The 19,955-nt window shown below is 36.0% G+C and overlaps 1 protein-coding gene across 1 annotated transcript in view; it reads right to left on the reverse strand.

Moving 5' to 3' along the window:
* Positions 1–597: 597 nt before the first annotated feature.
* The window catches only part of ROBO1 (roundabout, axon guidance receptor, homolog 1 (Drosophila)), a gene marked incomplete at its 5' end in the record, with an annotated part of 51,553 nt that continues 32,195 nt past the window's right edge, over positions 598–19,955 (reverse strand). The window contains 8 exons of the mRNA XM_010186936.1: positions 598–619; positions 2,014–2,040; positions 2,564–2,763; positions 4,012–4,320; positions 11,871–12,023; positions 13,789–14,198; positions 18,024–18,275; positions 18,587–18,731. Of these exons, the coding sequence (XP_010185238.1) occupies positions 2,026–2,040; positions 2,564–2,763; positions 4,012–4,320; positions 11,871–12,023; positions 13,789–14,198; positions 18,024–18,275; positions 18,587–18,731 (1,484 nt within the window). The remainder of the gene's footprint in view (positions 620–2,013; positions 2,041–2,563; positions 2,764–4,011; positions 4,321–11,870; positions 12,024–13,788; positions 14,199–18,023; positions 18,276–18,586; positions 18,732–19,955) is intronic.

A 19,955-nucleotide genomic window follows, 5' to 3' on the forward strand; every position in this document is an offset into this window, starting at 1 on the left:
TCCCTTCACATATTTGGATCTTATTTCCTTCATAACAAATGTATTTTACCCCTGAGGTGAATGCTTTTGTTGGTACAGATTTTCTTCATCAGGTCTCTCTGGAAATTGGCAGGCTAAGAGGTGTTTTCGTTATCACAGTTCATGAAGCACCCAGAAATCAGATCTTTAAGGCAATCAATTGTAATTATGTAAAATCTTAGGCTGCATCCAGCTCTTCCACTTTGCTCATGCTACTGTGACTGCATGATTTCAGTGGAACAGATTCTGACTCTTATCAACAGAAATAAGATCACAGTTGGCCCTAAAATTATGTTTCAGGGAACACAAGAAACTACACAAGAAAGATAATGTATTTGAGAACATTTTTAATAAATAATGTGACAAAAATTACTTTTCTGATTATTGGATCCTCAGTATGCAAAATTATGGCTAAAATATGAGGTTTCTTACATGAACATAATGAAAACATTAATCACATGGATTGTTCCTTTAGTACTGCACACCCTTTCTATGGAACCTTTCTTTAAAAATTAGCTAAATGAAAAATTTCAGTCCTCAGTAAACACCAAAACACTTTTTTTTTCTTCTTTTTTTTTTTCATTGGGGCTAGTCCTGATAGCTGTCAATAAACAAACACACATTTTTCCATTAGCACCAATGACAAAGAAATGTTATAATTACAAAAAAGATCATAAAATCTACAGACAGAGGACATCATTTGGCAAATTCAATGCAACTAATGCCTCTTTTTCAGCTTTAATGATAATCCAATGTTGAGAGAGGCCACAGGAAAATTGATAATTTTCTTTAAGTCCAGGAAAAGTGAGAAGTGTTTTGATTATGGCCCACATTTATGTTTGTCACTTTACCATCTGTCATCATTCAAATATTCCAAATACAAACATAAAGCATTAACAAAAAGATGAAAAATATCCCAAACAAATGCTTAACATTTTCAATAAGACAAAAAAAGGTTAATAGTTACAATGGTTTACAAACAAAGTTTAGTGATTGTGCTTTTAAAACCAAAAAAAAAAAAAAAGATAAGCAGTGCATTACAAAAAAATTAATTGCCAAGATCAAACAAAACTTCTTTAAGTGGCACTTCTTTTTTAAGGTGAATTGACACAAGTAGAGGTCTGAGATTTGGGCCAGTAACAGTTAATGATATTACCCAATCATTATTAAAAATGTCCATTGATTTTCTGCTTATTTTCATAAGCATTACTGAAGCTGAAAATTAGAAAAAGTTTCAGACAAACTTGCTCATGCCATGATTAGGCAAACAGCAATCACATTGGCTTACCTCCTGCCTATCCCACAGGACATTTTTAATAAGAATGTACTTGATGATGAAAATGGAAAGACAAATCAAAGTACCACAGGGGATTAAAAATGAGTACATATTTACAATAAGAGCCACCTCATCCCAAATTAATTTTACTTGCATTTGTAAAACTGTATTATCTGCAAAAGGTTAGTGAGAGACTGGCAGAAAACAAGACCCAATTGCAAGACACCATTTGGACTAACTGCAGAATACAGCGAAACCCCTAGAACAAAAGAAACTTCTGCACGTTGTTCACTTTGGGGAATTTTTTAATGAATGCTGTATTACTTGTTACGTTATCAACTGGCTCACTGGTGAACCGGCAGCGTACTAAGCACTGCCTCGCAGGGGAGGAACCTCAGGACCTCAGGCTCTGGAAGCCCCTTCTGTTCTAATCCTGAAGCAGCAGCTGGCCCAAGAACCACGAAGAGCAGTGTACCTGCCTTCTTGGGCAGCAAAGGTGATGCATTTAGCATTATAGAATAGGCAAGGGCCATTCTTAATAAGGAGGGTTTACAAAGAAAAAGTAAAATAAAAACTAGCATTCTGATGACATGAAAAAAAAGAAAAATCGTACACTCTGATTGCACTGAACGTTATTTCTGGCATCAAACATCATCAGACTTGAGGCATCTTAAGTGATTTTTTTTTTCTGATTACATTTTAAAAGCCTGTTACAGTACATGTCGTTGTCTTCAGCTTTCTGTTTCCTGTATTAAAAAAGACATAAATGACTACATGTTAGATTTTATTCTTTTAAGTTTGGTTCACATACATCTTAGAGATTTGTTACCTTTAAATAATAATTACTACTTTTAATTATGTGCAGCAATATGCCTGCATTTTGGACACACTTCCTACAATCAGAATTTAAACTGAATTAATAACATTAGGCAGAAATAAAAGAAGAAAAGAGTCATGCTAATATCTAATAAACATCTAGAATGATAAACTTTCAAAAAATGTGAAAGGTGTTCTTAGATGCTCTAATGCTTTATTTTCACTTTTGAAAGAATCTGGATAATGGAAAGTGCACATATAAATACTGTCTGCATGTTCTGTTCCACAGGTTTTAGTGTGGTGACAGTTATACTATGCTACATTAATAGACAGATAAATTACTAATTTTTCTGAATTTTCTCTTTCACAAGTTGCTTTTTTTCTTCTTGGCAGCTGTCTAAGTACAGAAATTAGCCTTATTCTAGTCATCTTCAGTAGTACATATGCAGTTACCTCCATCTCTTCTTCTTCCTCTTCTCCTTGTTCATACGCTCCCAGTACTTGCATTTCTGCAACATTCCTTCGGGCTATATTGGCTTGATCTGCCCTCTGTCTACCTCCTGATCCTCTTGACGACATAGAGCTGGAGGAGCTGGGATCTCTAGGATTATTTGATGTTGGGAACGTTGGTCTAGAATATGGCAGGATGTCCTCTGTATAATTAAATATATACATTGTTATGTTTACAAACCCAGAGATATGCTGATCCTAAAATTTCTGCATGCAGTTGATTTATTTTACTTTTTATGATCCTCAGTACATTTAAAGTGGCATCTGACAGGAATATGAAATATACAGTTTCCATAATAGCATTATAGCTTTCTTGAGGAAATTTATAGCATTCACGTAGTAACATTCACCACAGAAATACTAATTCATGATTACTGTCCACTTCATTTCAATTTATGATCACTGCTCTATGTTCTACAGGAAAATGAAGAAAAAAAAACCTCCTGTAGTATATTTTCGACCTGACTGAGTAGAAGGAAATGACAATACATGCATGATACTCACAAGGAGCTCCCTGCATCTAAATACTAGACCCTGTATTTCCAAAATTGAATTTGCAACAGAAGTAGTGGTCATGTTTTACAATTTCAGCACCATCCTGTTAAGGTAAATTTCTAGTAACTTTTCTCTATAGCAACCCACTGTAATCAGTACCAATCTCTTACAAATTTCCCCATTTAGTCAATTTACTGTCCAATCACTCCTTATAGTGACCCTAGAAACTTGTAGGAGGAAAGAATCAGGCATTTGTATGAATCTGTGTTGAAAGTCTTAGTGAACACTTGGCAAATTCCAATTCTTAGTAATTTTACCGACTTCCATATACAAGAGATTGCATTGATCAGGTCTCGTTCACATAATGACATGTCAGTTAATATTTATAACTAATAGATTACTACTATGGTTTTCCTATTCTTAAACAGGATCAGGTTTACAAATTGTCATAAATGGTCCAAGTATCAATTCTTTGGCAGAAAAGTAAAATATCTGACTTACAGATGCACTATCTGAATTCACTCAGTTCTCTTGTAAATTATATTATAATTAGATAGATTAGACACAACTACACTAGAAATGTATGGGCAAGGACACTGATCCTAAAAGCCCTGGAGGACTGTTTCTGTTTGGGTTTTCTCAGCCTTAGCTTTGTTGGTGCACAGGGAAAGTAAGATAGAAAATCTGTGTTTTTCATAAGCTTTTGTTTTCATTTTACTCTACTAAGAACCTGCAACGTGATCTGTATTAGCACCTATAATTACAATAAATAAATGGTGACAATTTAACAGACCTAACTCCACTCACACCAGCTGTGTGTGAGACCTGGAAAAAGCTGGCCTGTTCCCTGTGATCAACACCCAATACTTCAGTAAACCCAGAGCATGCAAAATAACCTTGAAGAAGATGAGTTTTTGCTGGTGTGCCTTCTCGTTTTGGTGCTTTATTTCCTCGTAGTTTCCCATCGTTTTGCTGTTCCTGTGATTCCCGCCGCTCTCCTGAATTTGTCCGCACGTCTGAGTGCTGTCTCCCATCCACCCCATCCCTCCCCTTGTAGCTCACTCCTTTCCTTTCCGCAGATCTGTCTGTCCTCGCTTCTATAGAAGCAAGTTTTGGCAGCATGACCGGCCGCACCTCCAGCTGTGATTTGGACTGGGCAGTTGGTGATTTTATAGCTGGAGGTGGCACAGGAGGGGGTGGCAAGTCTACAAAGTTAAAAAAGAATGATAATTAGAATGACACCATGCACTAGTAAAATTAAGAAATAATATTTAATTTGAACTGAAGAAGCAGATGTCCTATTTACATTCAGACCTCCCCTTCTGCCCTTCTCTTTCCACCCCAAAAATTATTATGCTACTGTTACAGCCAATGACGTGTATTTTTCCAAAGCTTGAGCTTTAAAAATACAAAGTAAAGACCTCTCACTGTCATTTCAAATCACAATATTTTCTTACAAATAATTGCAAAAAACTGTAATAAACTTTAGGCATCTGAATATTAACATGTCAGTTATGGATATCAACATAAAGATCTTAACATAACTTTGTTGATATTGATAGTTTTTGCCAAGTCCATTCAACAGCACCACAGCTTGTGCTATAGTTGCTCAAGTTCTTCAGTGTGCTGAGTGTTAAAGCAAGCTGGCTGGGGTGCAAGTATGTGTATCAGATGCACTGCTGATATATGTAAGCATAAACTATACTAATTCCTGCACTTTTCTTTCAAAATGATAGGTTAATCTAACACACATGTCCCTAACATCTGTGCATTAAAAAAAAAAATCCCACACTCAATCAACAAAGCAACAAGTTCTCAGGATGAAGAAAGAAAAAAAAGACAAAAAAGACACAAGACTTCGGAAAGTTTATCCTTAAATTAACACAGCTTAATGGGTTCTAAAATCCTGTATATTTTTAACTAGTATTTATAAGGCACACATTTGTTTTCACTTACTTAGGGTTTTTTTCTATTCCTGCATTACAACTTAATACTAAATGTGTAAACTGTTCATCAGGACAGAATAGTGCTCTGTGGAATATAAAATGTGAAGGAAAAAATCTAAAAGTCAAACACGGAAGCAATACAAAAGTGGTTCACAACAAAGCTACAGGAATGAATCACATGCAAATAAAAGAACTACAGGCTAAAAAAAGTGAGATGTGAAAGATATTTCTGAGGTTAATATTCTCAAGTGAGATTGCTAAAAAAATAACAGCTCTATTAAAAAATGTAACTTCAGCATTTTATAAATGTGTATTCGTTCTTTCTCTTTCCACAAAAATCTTGAAGCAGCTGCGTTTTTCAAACACCATCACTATATATAAAGCTAATTCACAGTCTATTCAAGAAAATATTTCAACTAAAAATTAACTAAATTGGCCCAAAAATAAAGGTAGAACTCCTGAATAAGAAAAAATAGGAATTTAACATATATGTATAAATTTGGATATGGCAGATGCAGACATCTGTAGGAGGTTTTCCAGTGACACAAAGCATAAATGAATTGATCTAGCTGTGTGGAAAAGTGCAGACATGCAGAGTTCAGTGCTAAATGAACACTTACTGGGCATCATCTTCCATATTAAACTGCTGACATAACTTGCAATTGCCCTTGACCTGTTTTAAACATGACTGGACATTTTATCAGTTATTTGGACTGGTATGATGAGGAAGAAAGCCATCATGAAGTTTACTTCCTAAGGTTGGACACACTTCAGGTAAATGAGATCTGAAACATCATTCTTGCTGCATTAACTTCAATGTCTTTGTAAAATGAAACCAAAAAAACCTAACAAAAACCCCACAAAAAACAAGCAAGCAATCAAGCAAACTTCTCCTGGTTCTAATTTATGGCTTAAGTAAGGGACCAAATCCATTTAACAAAAAATCCAAATATGTTTTCTTCTGCTTTTCTTAGCTAAGAACAAGTTGGACAACTGGCCTTATATTCCTTGCAAATTGTGTACGGTAGTTTGTTTTGCAAAGTCTGGTAGTCTGAGGAACATCACTTTTAGAGGGTAGCTGAATATAAACAACTGAATATTGACCTTTAATTTTAAGTATTTACTTAACACTCAGCATTTGCAAGTGTCTTTTAAGAAAAAGCACTGCCATTTTCAAAACTTGAGAAGGCAAAATGTGAATTAGCTGGAGGACTGGATATACTAAGTGGCTGAATCAAAATAATTTTATTTATGGAGTGGGAATTGTTAGATTATAATGTAAGAACAAAGGCAGATCAGTGGGCAACGGACTAGAAATGTTCATCTGATGGAACTAAAAGTGTAAAACAGGGAGTCAACTTCGGGTTCAGTAAGACAGTAAAACAGATTTTGGCAAGGAAGTACAGAATCAGTTATGTTGCATTCCTTTATTATCTATAACACTTTGAACATGGTGCACAGAAGTATCCTCTGTCGAATACACAACCTTAGCAATGACACTCTAATTCCAGGCACCAGAGTAGCACCCAGACTACCTACATATTCTGTGATTCTTTGATTTTCTATGCATCTAAAAATACGCTGTGAGCTCTAGCCACCAAAAAGTGAACCAAAATTCTTTCACTGTGCTGACCACCACTGTAGAAGCTTAAATCCAATATGTGCCTGCAAATTTTGATATTTGGACCACGAGGTTCACAGCCATGTCAATACCTGCTCCAAAAACCGTTGTTCTGAAGAAGTATATAATCTCTTACAATTCAACAACTAGATGAAAAATCATGTGAAGTCTGCCCAAGACCTCCAAATTGCGTGTGGTATGTTCCATGAAAGACCAGCACATCAGATCATGTCAGATCCAGATCAAAGTTTATCAAGCACAAGAATTGATCTTCATAAGCAAGGCTGGAGATGGTGATGGTTCCCACCTTTGGCAGAACACTTTTAGTGATTACAGATCTTGGTCAATATTTTAAAAATAAGATAAACTCAGCATTAGCCTGCGGAGATTCATGTGATATTTTTCTTTCTGAGGAAAACATTCTTCTCACAACATGTCTTCTCTCAGAAAAGGACATGCAGAAACAGAAGCAGATGAAGATACCCACACTCAGAAGTGTAGGCCTGTGGAACCACAGTAGTTCATGCAGTATCTTGTGTCTCACATTCCCCGCTCACTGTCTCTATTAAGTTATCAGAGCAATGAATAGCCCCTCTGTTGAGCCTGTTGATGTAAAGGGAGTGTAGGTACTTAACATCAGCCTTTTCAGTCACCCTTGGAGCCAGTTTCCAACAGCTGTGGCACAGCAAGGCACTGGCTGAGTACCAAAAGGAAGGAACCAGCATCTTTCCTGTAGCCTATAAAATACAACTTGGAACAAACTACTTTATTCAAGAATCCTATCCAGCCACACAGGACAATGAACAAAGTGGTGCTAAGTCTTGACTATAGAAAAGAAAGATGCATTGATATAAAAAGTTTCATAAAATGTCAGTAGCTCTATGGTACAGTAATAACTAAAAAAAAATGATATTCTCTTTCGAGAACATTTTTGAAACCTGCAGGGAAACTATAAAAATCTTCATTATAACACAGTGCTCCTTGCTGAGAAGAATCCTTTACAGAGGAAAAAAACCCCAACTTTTCAGAGGTCAACACTATTACACTCCTGTGGTATTTATTTTAACAGCTCAGATCACAATGAAAATCCAGATTCAATCTGCCTTCTTGAGTACAAACTGGCACAGCTCTTATTAAAAGGAAAATGGAAGCTTCCATTGTAAGGAATAAAAAATAAATCACAAGGCAACACCAAACTAATATAAAGAACTAAGAAGTATTAGTTAAAGGTTAGCTGTGTTCACATTTCATTCATGTCTATGTATTACTGTTATACTGCTTCCTACGTAACTAAAGCAACCAATGCCATTTCATAGCATGGTCAACAGGAGAAACCTTCCATATACGTCTTTTGAAAAAAGGAGTAATATTTTTCTAAATGAGAACATATACAGAAATCATGGGATAAACAAAACACCAGTAGGGAAAAATAGTTAGCTAAGTTAGTTTGGAACTGAAGTGCAGAAACCACAGATAAGCACAAAAGGATGAATTGTAAGTAGTGACAACCGAGGGAAGTAGGCCTTATTAGGTAACTATCTCTTTTAAGCTCAAAAAAGGGCTGTGCATTTGTACAGTCACACACTGAAGAAAACTGCAGAGTTTTAGATTTGATGCAATATTGGAGAAGATAGAGAGTGAATATTTTTTCTATTGTGTATTTATGCCGGCATGCTAAACTAAAGATTGATCCTGACTTAGTAAAACTTCAAGATAATTTAAGATTCCTAGATACAGGACCTCAGCTACTGTTATTCATGTACTTAAGTCAATTATCATTCAATAAGAAGCTGGTTCTTAGCAGAGGTAAGAAATGCATTCCTACCTATTTTTTACCTTGCTGAAATTTGTGCTGGGTAGATTTTTTTTCTTTTTTTACTGCACAGGCAGAGGAAGACAAAACTATAAATTATGCCAGCATGCATAATGGCTTAACATTTCAAAGTGAAAATTCACGGAAATACTTGGTAGATATTCAACTGCCTTTTGTGAGAAATTCAACTGCCCTGACATCATGTCATTGATAACACAGCTAAATAACTCAGTTACAGTCTCAACCAGCCAGCTGAGAAAATGTTAGTATTTTTTTCTTTCTCATTCATAGATTTAAAAAAGAACCAGGATTTATAATCTTGTGTGAAGTGTCAATGGCACAATTTCTATTGAAAGACCTACTTCATCAAAGTAATGACAAAGTATTTTTATCATTTTATATAAATGCTTACAATTCTGAGGGCTTGTAACTACTAATAAATCAATACAAGACAGTTCAGAAGAGATTTTCATATATATAATCTATAAAAAGACAAAACCACTATTTTAAAATTTGATTCCTTAAATTAAAAATGTAAGTAGGTCAGGCAAGGTTGAGGAGGAGAATACATCTGTTAGCTGGTTCTTGTAATGCACTCTTAGTAGTTAACTCTCTAAAAGGCTAGATGAAGAGCAATTAAAAATTCATACATTTTAATCCTTACCACCTACTGAGCAAAGATTTTTAGCAACAAATATGGAGAACATTTCACTGCTTGGATAACTGTCAAGAAACCAAACAACTGAGCTGAAATCCCATTCAACATTATGTAGAAACTGATTTAAACTAATGCTAGCAGAAAATACAAAATTATTACTACTTATACAATGCGGAGTAGACCAGAAAGCACTCTCCTTTATTTAAAAAAGGGTAGTGGTAGACTTTTTACTGCTACCTTAGTAAAAAAACACACACTTTCAGAAATTTCAATCTCTTTCACAAATCTTGCTGTATAAAGAAAAAATACAGAATTTTTTAAGACTTGGATAGGATATATTGCTGCTGATAATACTTTTGGCATTTTGAACCATTCATGCAAAGACTATTAATTTTGATATCTTTTCTATGAATGAATAATGTAAATTCTTCATGACACTGGTATTTCATGAAATGGCTAGCAAATACTATTTCAGGCGATTTGGGAACAGTAGAAAAATTTTTATATGTAAAAATAAATTCAATTTTAAAGACTGAGAAAATAATGAAGCAATGTGTTATTTTCTTCTTAGTATTTATTCAATGCTTCTAGCCACCAATAAATGCTTAAATTCACAATATGTGCTTTGCTTTATGACAAACACACGTATATTCACTTACTATGAGGAAGAAAAATCTTTGTGTATCAGGCACTCCTTTATATAAAAGAGAAGTAACAGTGTGACTTCAAGCCAACAGAAAAACATAAATATATCTGAGAAAGGTAATCTGTGTTAAATGTTTCATTCATATCTCCATATCACTTTTCTCCACTTAAGGAAAACAATTAGTAGACGATATCTTAAAGATAATTCTAAAGGGACAATATATTAGATGTGGCTATTAAAATGAATGGTTAGAATCTTCTGTAAGGTTCCAAATATGCTTATGTAAATAGATTGAGGGGGGGAAATAATAATTAAAAAAATAAAAATCAAACAAGTCCTTCAACCTTTGAACTGGGCTTTATTAGTTCTGCAGAAATTAAAGCCATAATTTGCTGTTCCCTGAATGACCACACTGTATTGCACACTAAACTGGTTAGTGGAAATTCTCCCCTAATTAGAAAATATGCTGAAGTAAGCAGATGCTATATAACACAAAACAAATATTGATCACAATTGTCAAATCTATTGCAATATCTAACCACAATGCTCTATGATTTAACTTTGTATAATTACTTTCACAAAAACCTGTCATCAAATACAGTCCCACTTCTTATTTATTCCCGTGTTAGGAGAAAATGGCCACATTAAACTCCTGTTCAGATTTATTTCTGATGGCCTAGCTGTTGTGTTTGTATTGAGGTTTGATGCTCAGCCAATTATTCAGTTAAGAGCATTCTCTTCAAGAGAATAAATGCTGATAAAATGTCCATAAAATCTAGCAAAATGCCGTTACAAGGGTTTCATAAACATGTTTCTGGTACAGTTTTGGGATTTACACCTTGCGTTGTCCCTTCACAGAAGCAAACATGCACAAAACCACTGTAATAACCTCTCGAAATTAGATAATATTCCAACAGCTCAGTTTCACTGACAGAAGGGGCCTGGGCACAAGCCAAGAGGCCCAGGTGCACTGTGTCATGCCAGTATTTAATGCAGCCTAATATCAGATAGATACTAGTGAGAGAAAATACTCAGAATAAAGTACAGATAATAGCACGGACAACCACTCATTGCTAAATTACTTCTGCTCATCGTGCTGTGAGCTTTGTATTAAATTTTTTTGTCAAGTGGCAGGAATCATAGGGAGAAGTGGCTCAAAACTCCCTCCTTGTAACCCTGGATAAGGATCTATAATATTAGGCTTTCATATGATAATGGCAAATGATGCCCCTCTTTGAAAAATTTCAGACTGGTAATGAAAGTCCTAATCAGATTGTTGTTGCCAAGAACCAGGAGGTGGGGACTGATGCCTTTCCTTCCCCTCCCCACCCGTGAGCAAATTTAGCAAACTTGACAAGACGGGTTAAGTCTCGGAGAATTTATCTTACATGAATTCCCAACAAAGCCTGTGGGTTGTTTTATAAAACTGGAAGGTAGTGCTTTAATAAAAGCTGCACCACCGGAGGCATTTTCATTAAAGGCTCTCTCTAGACAACATCACAATGTTTGCATTATCCTCCTACACTCCCAAGAGAATACAAGCACTACCTTTTCAGCAAGAGTTGATATTGTGTGTGAAGGCACGAGAGAAGATGATTAGATTTTGCTTTTACTCACAAAGTAACCACTTGCAACAATGCTGTGGTGAGGATTAAAATTCATTGATTTGTGTTGCCCACCATTTGAATGGTGAATTGTGTTTTTCAGGAAAAGATACATTCTGAAGGTTTTAATAGCCAGTCATGTGAACAAAGATTTTTATCCTAACCACACATTATTCTCAATGACTGTACTATTTATGCTATCTGGGCTCTTAAATAATGACAGTAATTAGTCGATTAGGACACTACAGAAAACAGGTGCAAGGCTCTGGAGTAGAAGCATCAATGTACAGTATTAAGGAACTCTGGCATTTAAAATGATTAATCTGTTCAGTGTGTTTAGCAACAGGAAACACAAATCACCGAATTCTGAAACATAATGTTATCTCTGTGGAAAAATTTCACACACATTCGCTGAATGCATATTTAGAAAGGTTCACTGACGTTTTCACCCGTTTCAGTGGACTCACCATCTGTGTAGACTTCTCTGCGCAGATGTCCTGGCTGGTGTTTTTGCTTTTTGGCAGGTCGGACCTTCTGTATTACAACAGCACTCATATTGCTGTCGGTAGACACGGGGCTGGTGGGTCTAGGACAGTGTGATGCATGAAAATGTCTACGGCCTGGAAATTGTTACAGAACAACAGTTATTATTTTTCTTATCTAAAATAAGATGTTTCATACATTCTCTTTTTTCCCATCAGAATGACCTAGCTATACAAAGCCTGAAAAAAATACACCATTTGAACAATAATGAAAGTCTCATCCTTCCCGTAATGAGTTTCAGTGTGAGCCGTAACTAAATCAAAGCATTTGCTTGTACGCATGTTGGCTTAGTTTCACAGAAATTATCCAACTGGTTGGTAGCTGGCAGCTCCTGCCCCAGGAAGCTGAACACCATCAGCAGTCAAGCACAAGCAGGCTTCTCACATTCCAAAAACAATAAAACTTTTCATTTTCAAAAGGCGTTTCACCTCCCCTAGCTCAGGCAGCATGAGGTCACCCATGTCATAAGCAGAGCACGTCACCAGCAGGTCTCAGGTACAGATGCCTCCTCTGCTGCTTTGAGTGAATTATCAAGAACCCACTGGGGATGTATGACTGGCATTTTATCATAGCTTATTTGCAGATGAGAAGTGTCACATTTTTAGGACGTGTAGTCAGGTGTGGCTAATATAAACATAAAAATCACTGCATAATATGAACTTGACTGTTGTAAAATTATTTACCTGTAATAGTAATGAGATGTAAAAAGATCTTTTCTAAATCTACAAATTTACACACACATAGACACACAAATTTATACGAATGTATATGTATAAAATGGATAAAATCCTGGCCTTGTGGGTATGAATAGGAGTTTTGCCACCTACTTCCATTGGCCAGGATTTCATCCAGAATTACTAAATTACCTCCCCTCTCACTCTTCGTGATGAACAGCTGTGTTGAAATGAAACAAAGGACTGTTAACTGGGAGAGGATATCAGAAATGGGAGGAAGACTGCAAATCTGTGGAGTCAGAGTGGACACAGTTGTGACAGAATTCCTCTTCTACTGGTCTGGCAGTTTAAAAGGACTGACTGGCAAAATACCATGAATCTGCTTGAAACCCGCATCCCACCCTGCCATATTCTTATTTCTTAGCTGAGTTATAACAATATCCAATCGGCCTGATCAGGTTACTGATTACCTGTATATACCAAGTGTTACTAGCAACCAGTATGTTGTAAAACACTAAACATTTCAAATGCCATATTTCATATGTCCAGTAGTATTTCAGAAGAAAGAAAAAAAGAAGAAACATATGCATATGGCTTTGCTGTATATTCATAATCTATGATCTACATTGGAACTAGTAACAGCTGTCAAATTCTGGAAACAACACAAACCCAGTTCATCTCAGCAACACAGCACTAAGAGCTTGAACACCATTTTCCCAAAGCTAACAACAAAATATGAAATGGAAAACAAATACAGTACAATTCTTTTTCAAATCTAGGGGAAATATGACTCTAAAGGTTTACTATTGATTTGGACATTTGGACAGAGGGATTAAATCTCTCATGAAGAGTGACAGAAAACACTGAAAGCGTTATACTAGGAATATACTTTTTCTCATTCAGTTCTGAGTGGAAATCTACCAGCAGGCAACAGTGAGGCCAAAAAATTAGGAACTCCTTATGAAATACAACGTAGATCAGCAATTTATTTGAACTATTTCACAAAAACTCATTTTCTGACTCTTCCACCAGTGTAAATTGACCCCCCCTCCTTTCCTGAATTTCTAAATGTTGTAAGAACAAGAGGAATCCAGGAAGCAGCTGTGGGTAAACACATTTCACAATGGCTTTTTTTAATCGTCTCCCATCAAATAGAGGACAAACTCACCTCCTGCTGCATCCTGCATTTGACGTCTGGCTACTTTCAGGCCAGCGTATTCTGCAGCCGCTGCAACAGCCTGTGCAAAATCTGCATCGGTAAAAAATGATCCATCTGAAGAGCTAACGCTAGACCGCCCACTTGAGATGTTATCTTCTTCGGAGGCTGAACCCCAGCCATTGATCATGGACCCTGTTACAGAGCTTTCCAAATCTCCAACGCTGGAGGCAGGTGTCTGCTCAAGGCCACGCAAAAGGAGCCTTCTGTTCTGCATCTTGGCAACCTCTATATCTGCCTCATCCTCTTCCTCTTCTGGTGCATCAGTATCCATATCAGAGACCAAGGGTCCTGAGATATATCCATAGGTATGTGGTGGGGAGATAGGCCTTGGAGGGGGTGGAGGACTCACAGGTTGACGTCTGCACAAAAATACAAGGGTAGGAAGAACTGAAGTCATATAACAGTCAGAGGAAATTGTAGATTGATGAAAATACTTATTTTATTTACCAACAAGTTGACTTGCCTTTTTAAATCAACAGAATTTGTATCTGAAAGGTTCAGGGGTGGTTAGGGTTTGTTTGGTTTTATTTTTGATGTAAATCAGAACTGACTGATAGCTATGTAGCTTGAAATCTACCACAAAGAAATCTGATTTTTTAACACAGTTCCTTTATCATTACTTTATCATTACTTTTAATGGAAATTGGCTTATTTTGCATAAAGTTTTGCATTTGTTCCTTTTTCCTAAAGTAGCACATGTACAACCAGGTGAACAGGTGGTTACAATTCATGTGACTATTAATAAAAAAATATTTCTGCACATTTGAAAATATGAGCAAAAGAAGTGTCTGTATATTGCTCTAGAGGATTGAAACTATCAGTGTAAACAGCTGCCTCTATACAGATTGCTCCATAAACACTATCTTCCCTCCACCCACTCCAGTGATTCAGAAAGATATGAAAAGAGATATTATTTCTTTTAAAAAAAAATGGTCTAGGTGATAATATAAAGGAAGAATTTTCTACTGACACATTAGTTCTAGATTTTAAGGATACCAACATGCTTAAAGATGTATAGGTTAATTTATTTTGAGCTTAAATCATCAGTAATGGTGTCTCCAGCTTAAAGACACAAAATATTATATATCACTAGATCAACTCTGGTTTAGTTAATACTTTACTCAAAAGTATGAGGTAATAACATTGTCAACAGGTTTTCTTGACAGGGCCACAGGCATGCTCTTTAACTGCCATCTGTCTGATAGGAAGAAATACTTTCTGCAGCAACGGCTGTATTGTTTGCTTTGCTTATCAGGAATTTCTACTGCAGCCTGCTTTGCAAAAATTTCCAAAGTAATTTTCCTTTGTCAGTTTTCCCCTCCTGTTATCTCATGGAGAAATGATGACTCTCATAAACTAAGTCTTTTCTTTGAGGGGCAGGTTCACGATTTTTTTATTTTAATAAATGCGAATACTTACTAATTTTGAAAGGAAAATTTAGCAAGGAAAAACCTAATACTTTGTGGCAAGAGCAAACTGGAACCTCCCTGAACTACATAATCTAGCCACTGTTTTCCACTTGCTGTATAAAGTACTGAATGGAATGAAGAAAAGGTCAGTTAGGGATACACACCAAATAATACTTTAATGACCTCTCTTCCCCTCAAATCTCAGAAGCCATTGCTGCATGGATACCTCTACCTGCCTTCAACTAGAGAGCTTGCCCAATAAAGTTTTATTGCCCTAATTTAAAGCTCTTGTGACAACTGTCTTTGTAATATATTTGCCAGTCTTTGTGTTCTCTAGGTTTTGGTATTAGAAGACAGGCAGCTGGTTACAAAATATGCTAGGGTTCTTGAAAATATAGCTTGCCTGCCAACCTTTAAGATAAGCTAATTGAGAGCAGCTGGTTCATGGGCATACAGAATTAACAATACTTCATTCACTTTATCTGATACAGTGGTTCTTGCTTTAACAGTGACATCGTCTCCTATCTCAACTCAACTCTCGCTTTAACATTGGCATCATCTGCTATCTCACTAAGTCTTTAGTTTTTTTCTTTGCTTGTCCACTCTTCCAGAGCACAGATTTCTATTTAGTTTGCTATACTTCTATCAAGCTGACTGGACAGAGGAATATACAGTACACTGTCACTGCCAGAATCATATTCTAGATGCCTGGTTCTGGTAAGAATCTGAAATAACATTCAGCAAAACTACAAGTAAAGCTAATAAAATGTATGACAGTATTTTAGACATTTTCACTATAAAACCACCATTAACAAACCACCTCCAAAAAATACAGAGAGGCACCACTCGGAATGTATTCTTAATTGGAAAGTACCATCACACCATATTCAAAACAGACCTTCACTGCGCCTTCTAGAACGGGCTACAGCTGTTGAGCACAGTACACTCAACTCCTAAACAGAAATGCCATGGGTCATATCAATGCTGTTACATGGAAAAGGTAGTCAGCCAAGCCTTGCAGATCAAATAAATAGAATTATGTGAATACTTTTTAACTGATGTAGCAAAAAAAAGAAAGGAAACAATGTTTCAAAAAGTAAGACAAAAAGACAGATTAGTCACTAACAATTCTAAAACTTTCAGCAAAGCTAGACTTAACCATTGTAGATAGTACAAAATAAATATACGTTTTATTTTTTCAGTCCACTCAATGAGTAAGCTATATGCCCTAGGAACTTAAATTGGAACATCCTTCCTGATACTTCTGCCACTATTTTTGACGACATTTATGGTGAGTAGCCATGAGTCTTTGTGTTGAGCAAACGTTCTATTTTCCAGGCAGTTGCTGGCCAGTTATGCATGCTTGCATACATCTCCTCCATTGCCTACTCCATTCTGTATGCCAGTATGTATCTCCCACTCTCCAGAACATAGTAGCCGAGGTTCTGGAAAGTCACTCACAACACATCATTCACTTAGCATTTTGCTTTTCCATTAGCGTCCAGGTAGTTTAACCTCTAAATAACCCAGAAAACTTAAGTGATTAAAATGAACAGTTCTGTGCCTAGACATACTAAGGCCAATGGAAATGACAGGAAAATATAATAAGCGACCCACTAATAAACAGAGTGATTGTAAAGACTTCGAAAGATAGAGGAAAAGATACACAGTACAAGAAGTGCTACCATAAAGAGTAAAGAAAACAAAACAAGGCAGAACAAGTAGAAGTAAGGAACAAAAGTAAAAGCAAACATAGATCCTTTTAAAAAAAAGATTAACAACTACTGTTTACTTAAAAAGGAAACATAAAAATGAACTAAGTTTTTAAAACATATTCTTGAAAATACACCCACAAATGTCCAGCAAGCTACACCAAGAAAATCAAAGTTCTACAGTCTACTCGGCAAGATCAAATTTATTTCACTATATTAGGCTTGCATTTCACTAAAAATAAAAAGTATGGCTACAATATTGCAGGTGAGTTTGTATACTGGTAGTAATAAACAGTATATGCAAAGCACTGGAGGAAAAAAAAATAAAAGAAATATATTTGGGGATGGAAAAGCTGTGCTTTCTTAAGAAAAAGCAAGACAAGAAAGCATCATACATAAAAAGCCTCATTCAGAATTCACTGTTTTATGGAAGAGAAGCTGTGAGAGTGTATATGCAAAATAGATTGTACTAAAAGCAACCCAGAGAAGAAATAAAATTTTCTTGTAACAAATATCCATCTTTATTAATGTTGGTCATTCCTTTAAATAAGGGTAGGTAGAAATGTTAAGAAAATTTTGCAAGCAAAAATTTCCTGTATTAGGATTTATGAGAGGAGGAAAATCTATAGGTTATATAAATTATATATTTATATATATTCATGCATATTGGTGACAAGTTAATTGCACAGTTACTGTGAAATAATGCACGCTATTTTATGGTAATAATGCAGTAAATCTATTGTAAACAATGGAACTGTAATTATATGGTAAGCTGTGTTAACGATACCACTTTAATATCCTGATGACTGTGAATTTAACTTGTGTCAGCATCGTATGTACCGTAAAGTGATACACTGCATTTCTTTCCATGGTATAATAATAAAGCAACTTAATTACATATTTCTGAGGTTACAAATAGTTCTAGTGTCCCAGATTAGAAGTTAAATATTAACAGAATAAATATCATGGGGAAAATCTTGGCCTCACTGAATTCAAGGGGAAGTTTCAGTGGAGCCAGGATGACTTCTGTTACATCTCTCTTGCTATATTTGCATTGACACACCTCCGGTCAGATTGGTGTTGTATGTGTCCCAGATCCTCCTGACAGTCCTGTAACATGGGCTGGAGTTCTTCCTGGGGAGAGGGAGTGAGAGTGGCAGTTGACTGATGGCTATAGGAGACAGCGGCTGGAGAGGAAGCTGCTCCTCGTACAGGTGGAGTAGGACCTCGCTCATCTTCTTCCTCTTCCTCCAGCTCATCCTGCTGCAGATACATCCTTGCAGGTGGGACAGGACAAGGTATTTCTTGGTCATAGCTAAAATGAATTTTTTAAGAAAATAAGGACTTAATTTTTTAACTGTGTAATTAGGATATCTGATACCTGTATAAATAGCCCATTAAAAGAATCACTGTTATATGTGCTCTTGAAACCGGGTTAGTAAGGATGTACTGAGTGGATGTACACCACTCTCAGTAAGCGATCTCTCTAAATAGCCACAATACAGCTAGTTGAGGAGCACCAGAATAGTATTGATGGAAGGTCTCGCTGTCAGCTTGTAGAGCAAATTACAGTTCAATTAACTAGTGACTAAAGTGAGAAATGGATGATGTATTAATTTTTCTTACCTTTCATCCACTGAAAGACTGTAATCTTCACTATTGCTATGGGGAGGTGGATGTGCTGGAGGGGGTGGAAGAAGATCTGCCCAGTTCATACCAGCTTGTTTGGGAGCCTTTGGGGTTCGAGCACCTTTCTTGTGCCCTTGACTCCCTAAAAAATAATAAAAAGCAGTGCATATTTGTAATGTTATGAAGTATCTCCTCAGCAGTACCCTAGTTGCCCTACAGTCCCTCCCAGATCCTCACAATTCCCCTCCTCTGGGAATTTATTTTGCACTGAGTTGGAATAAAATGACATTCCTTTTTTACATTAAATTGTAATAGCAGCTTCTTTGTAGAATTACTTTACATTTTTAAGCACGTGAATGTAACCAGAAACTTTACATAGCATGGAAAAAGCACATGGGATACACAGCTTGAATTGTTAATAAATAGCCAAAATGTGATAAAACCATAAATGAATTTTACAAGTAACGTAATTAAGAGTGAGCTTCCTACTTCTATTAATTACATTATAGATTATAATCTAAAACAAATGAGCTGTAGACATATTTTCTATAGTGCCTTTATACTATTTAATTGCTGGAACCTAAAATACAATATGATACAGATATGATCTATTAAAGTTCCAGTGTTGCATTAAGCCACTGAATATATGCAATTTGTACTTGTCCACTGAAACGTTTTAGGCACAATGAAATTACTGGTTTTAGTCTAAATGGCAGGTGCAGTTGAAAATAATTGCTGGAACAACTAAAATAACAGAAAAAAGAAGAAAGAAGATCGATGAGGTATGGCACAAATGTTTTCAACTACTATTACTGGGAAATTATAGCTCATAATAGAACAATGCAGTTTTAACTAGTCCAATAACTTTGAATAAGACCAATTATTCAGGTGGTCTTGAATTTTAACTTTGGACATGGCTATGATCAGAACTGACTGCACCATTGCTCCTTTTTGCGTTTTTATGCTTCTTTGTTATTATTACTTCTTTAATTGCAGATAAAGTTACCATATTTTTGAATCCTTCATATTTCTCTCTTCAGCTGAGGCAAGGTTTTATATTACCATGGTTTTGCTTTATACACATGATTAAATATATCGCAGTGAGATTTAGGAAGCTTGTTTTTCTCACTTCTGCTGTCTCAGATTTTTCGTTCTTATGGATAGTAGTTCTGCTTCTTACTGTTCCACATTAGCTGCCAGACGCAAATATGTTTTAGCTATGTACAACTATTTTTCTGGTATTTCAGTATGTCAAGTAAGACCCTAACTGTCCCAAGGCAACCATCATCTGCATTCTCTATCTTAGGCACCATGATATATACTAGGTTCAGCACAATTAATTTGTTACTCTGGTCACCTTGCTTCA

The sequence above is a fragment of the Mesitornis unicolor genome, unplaced genomic scaffold (assembly GCF_000695765.1).
Source record: "Mesitornis unicolor isolate BGI_N332 unplaced genomic scaffold, ASM69576v1 scaffold21576, whole genome shotgun sequence".
NCBI classification, from domain to species: Eukaryota; Metazoa; Chordata; class Aves; order Mesitornithiformes; family Mesitornithidae; genus Mesitornis; species Mesitornis unicolor.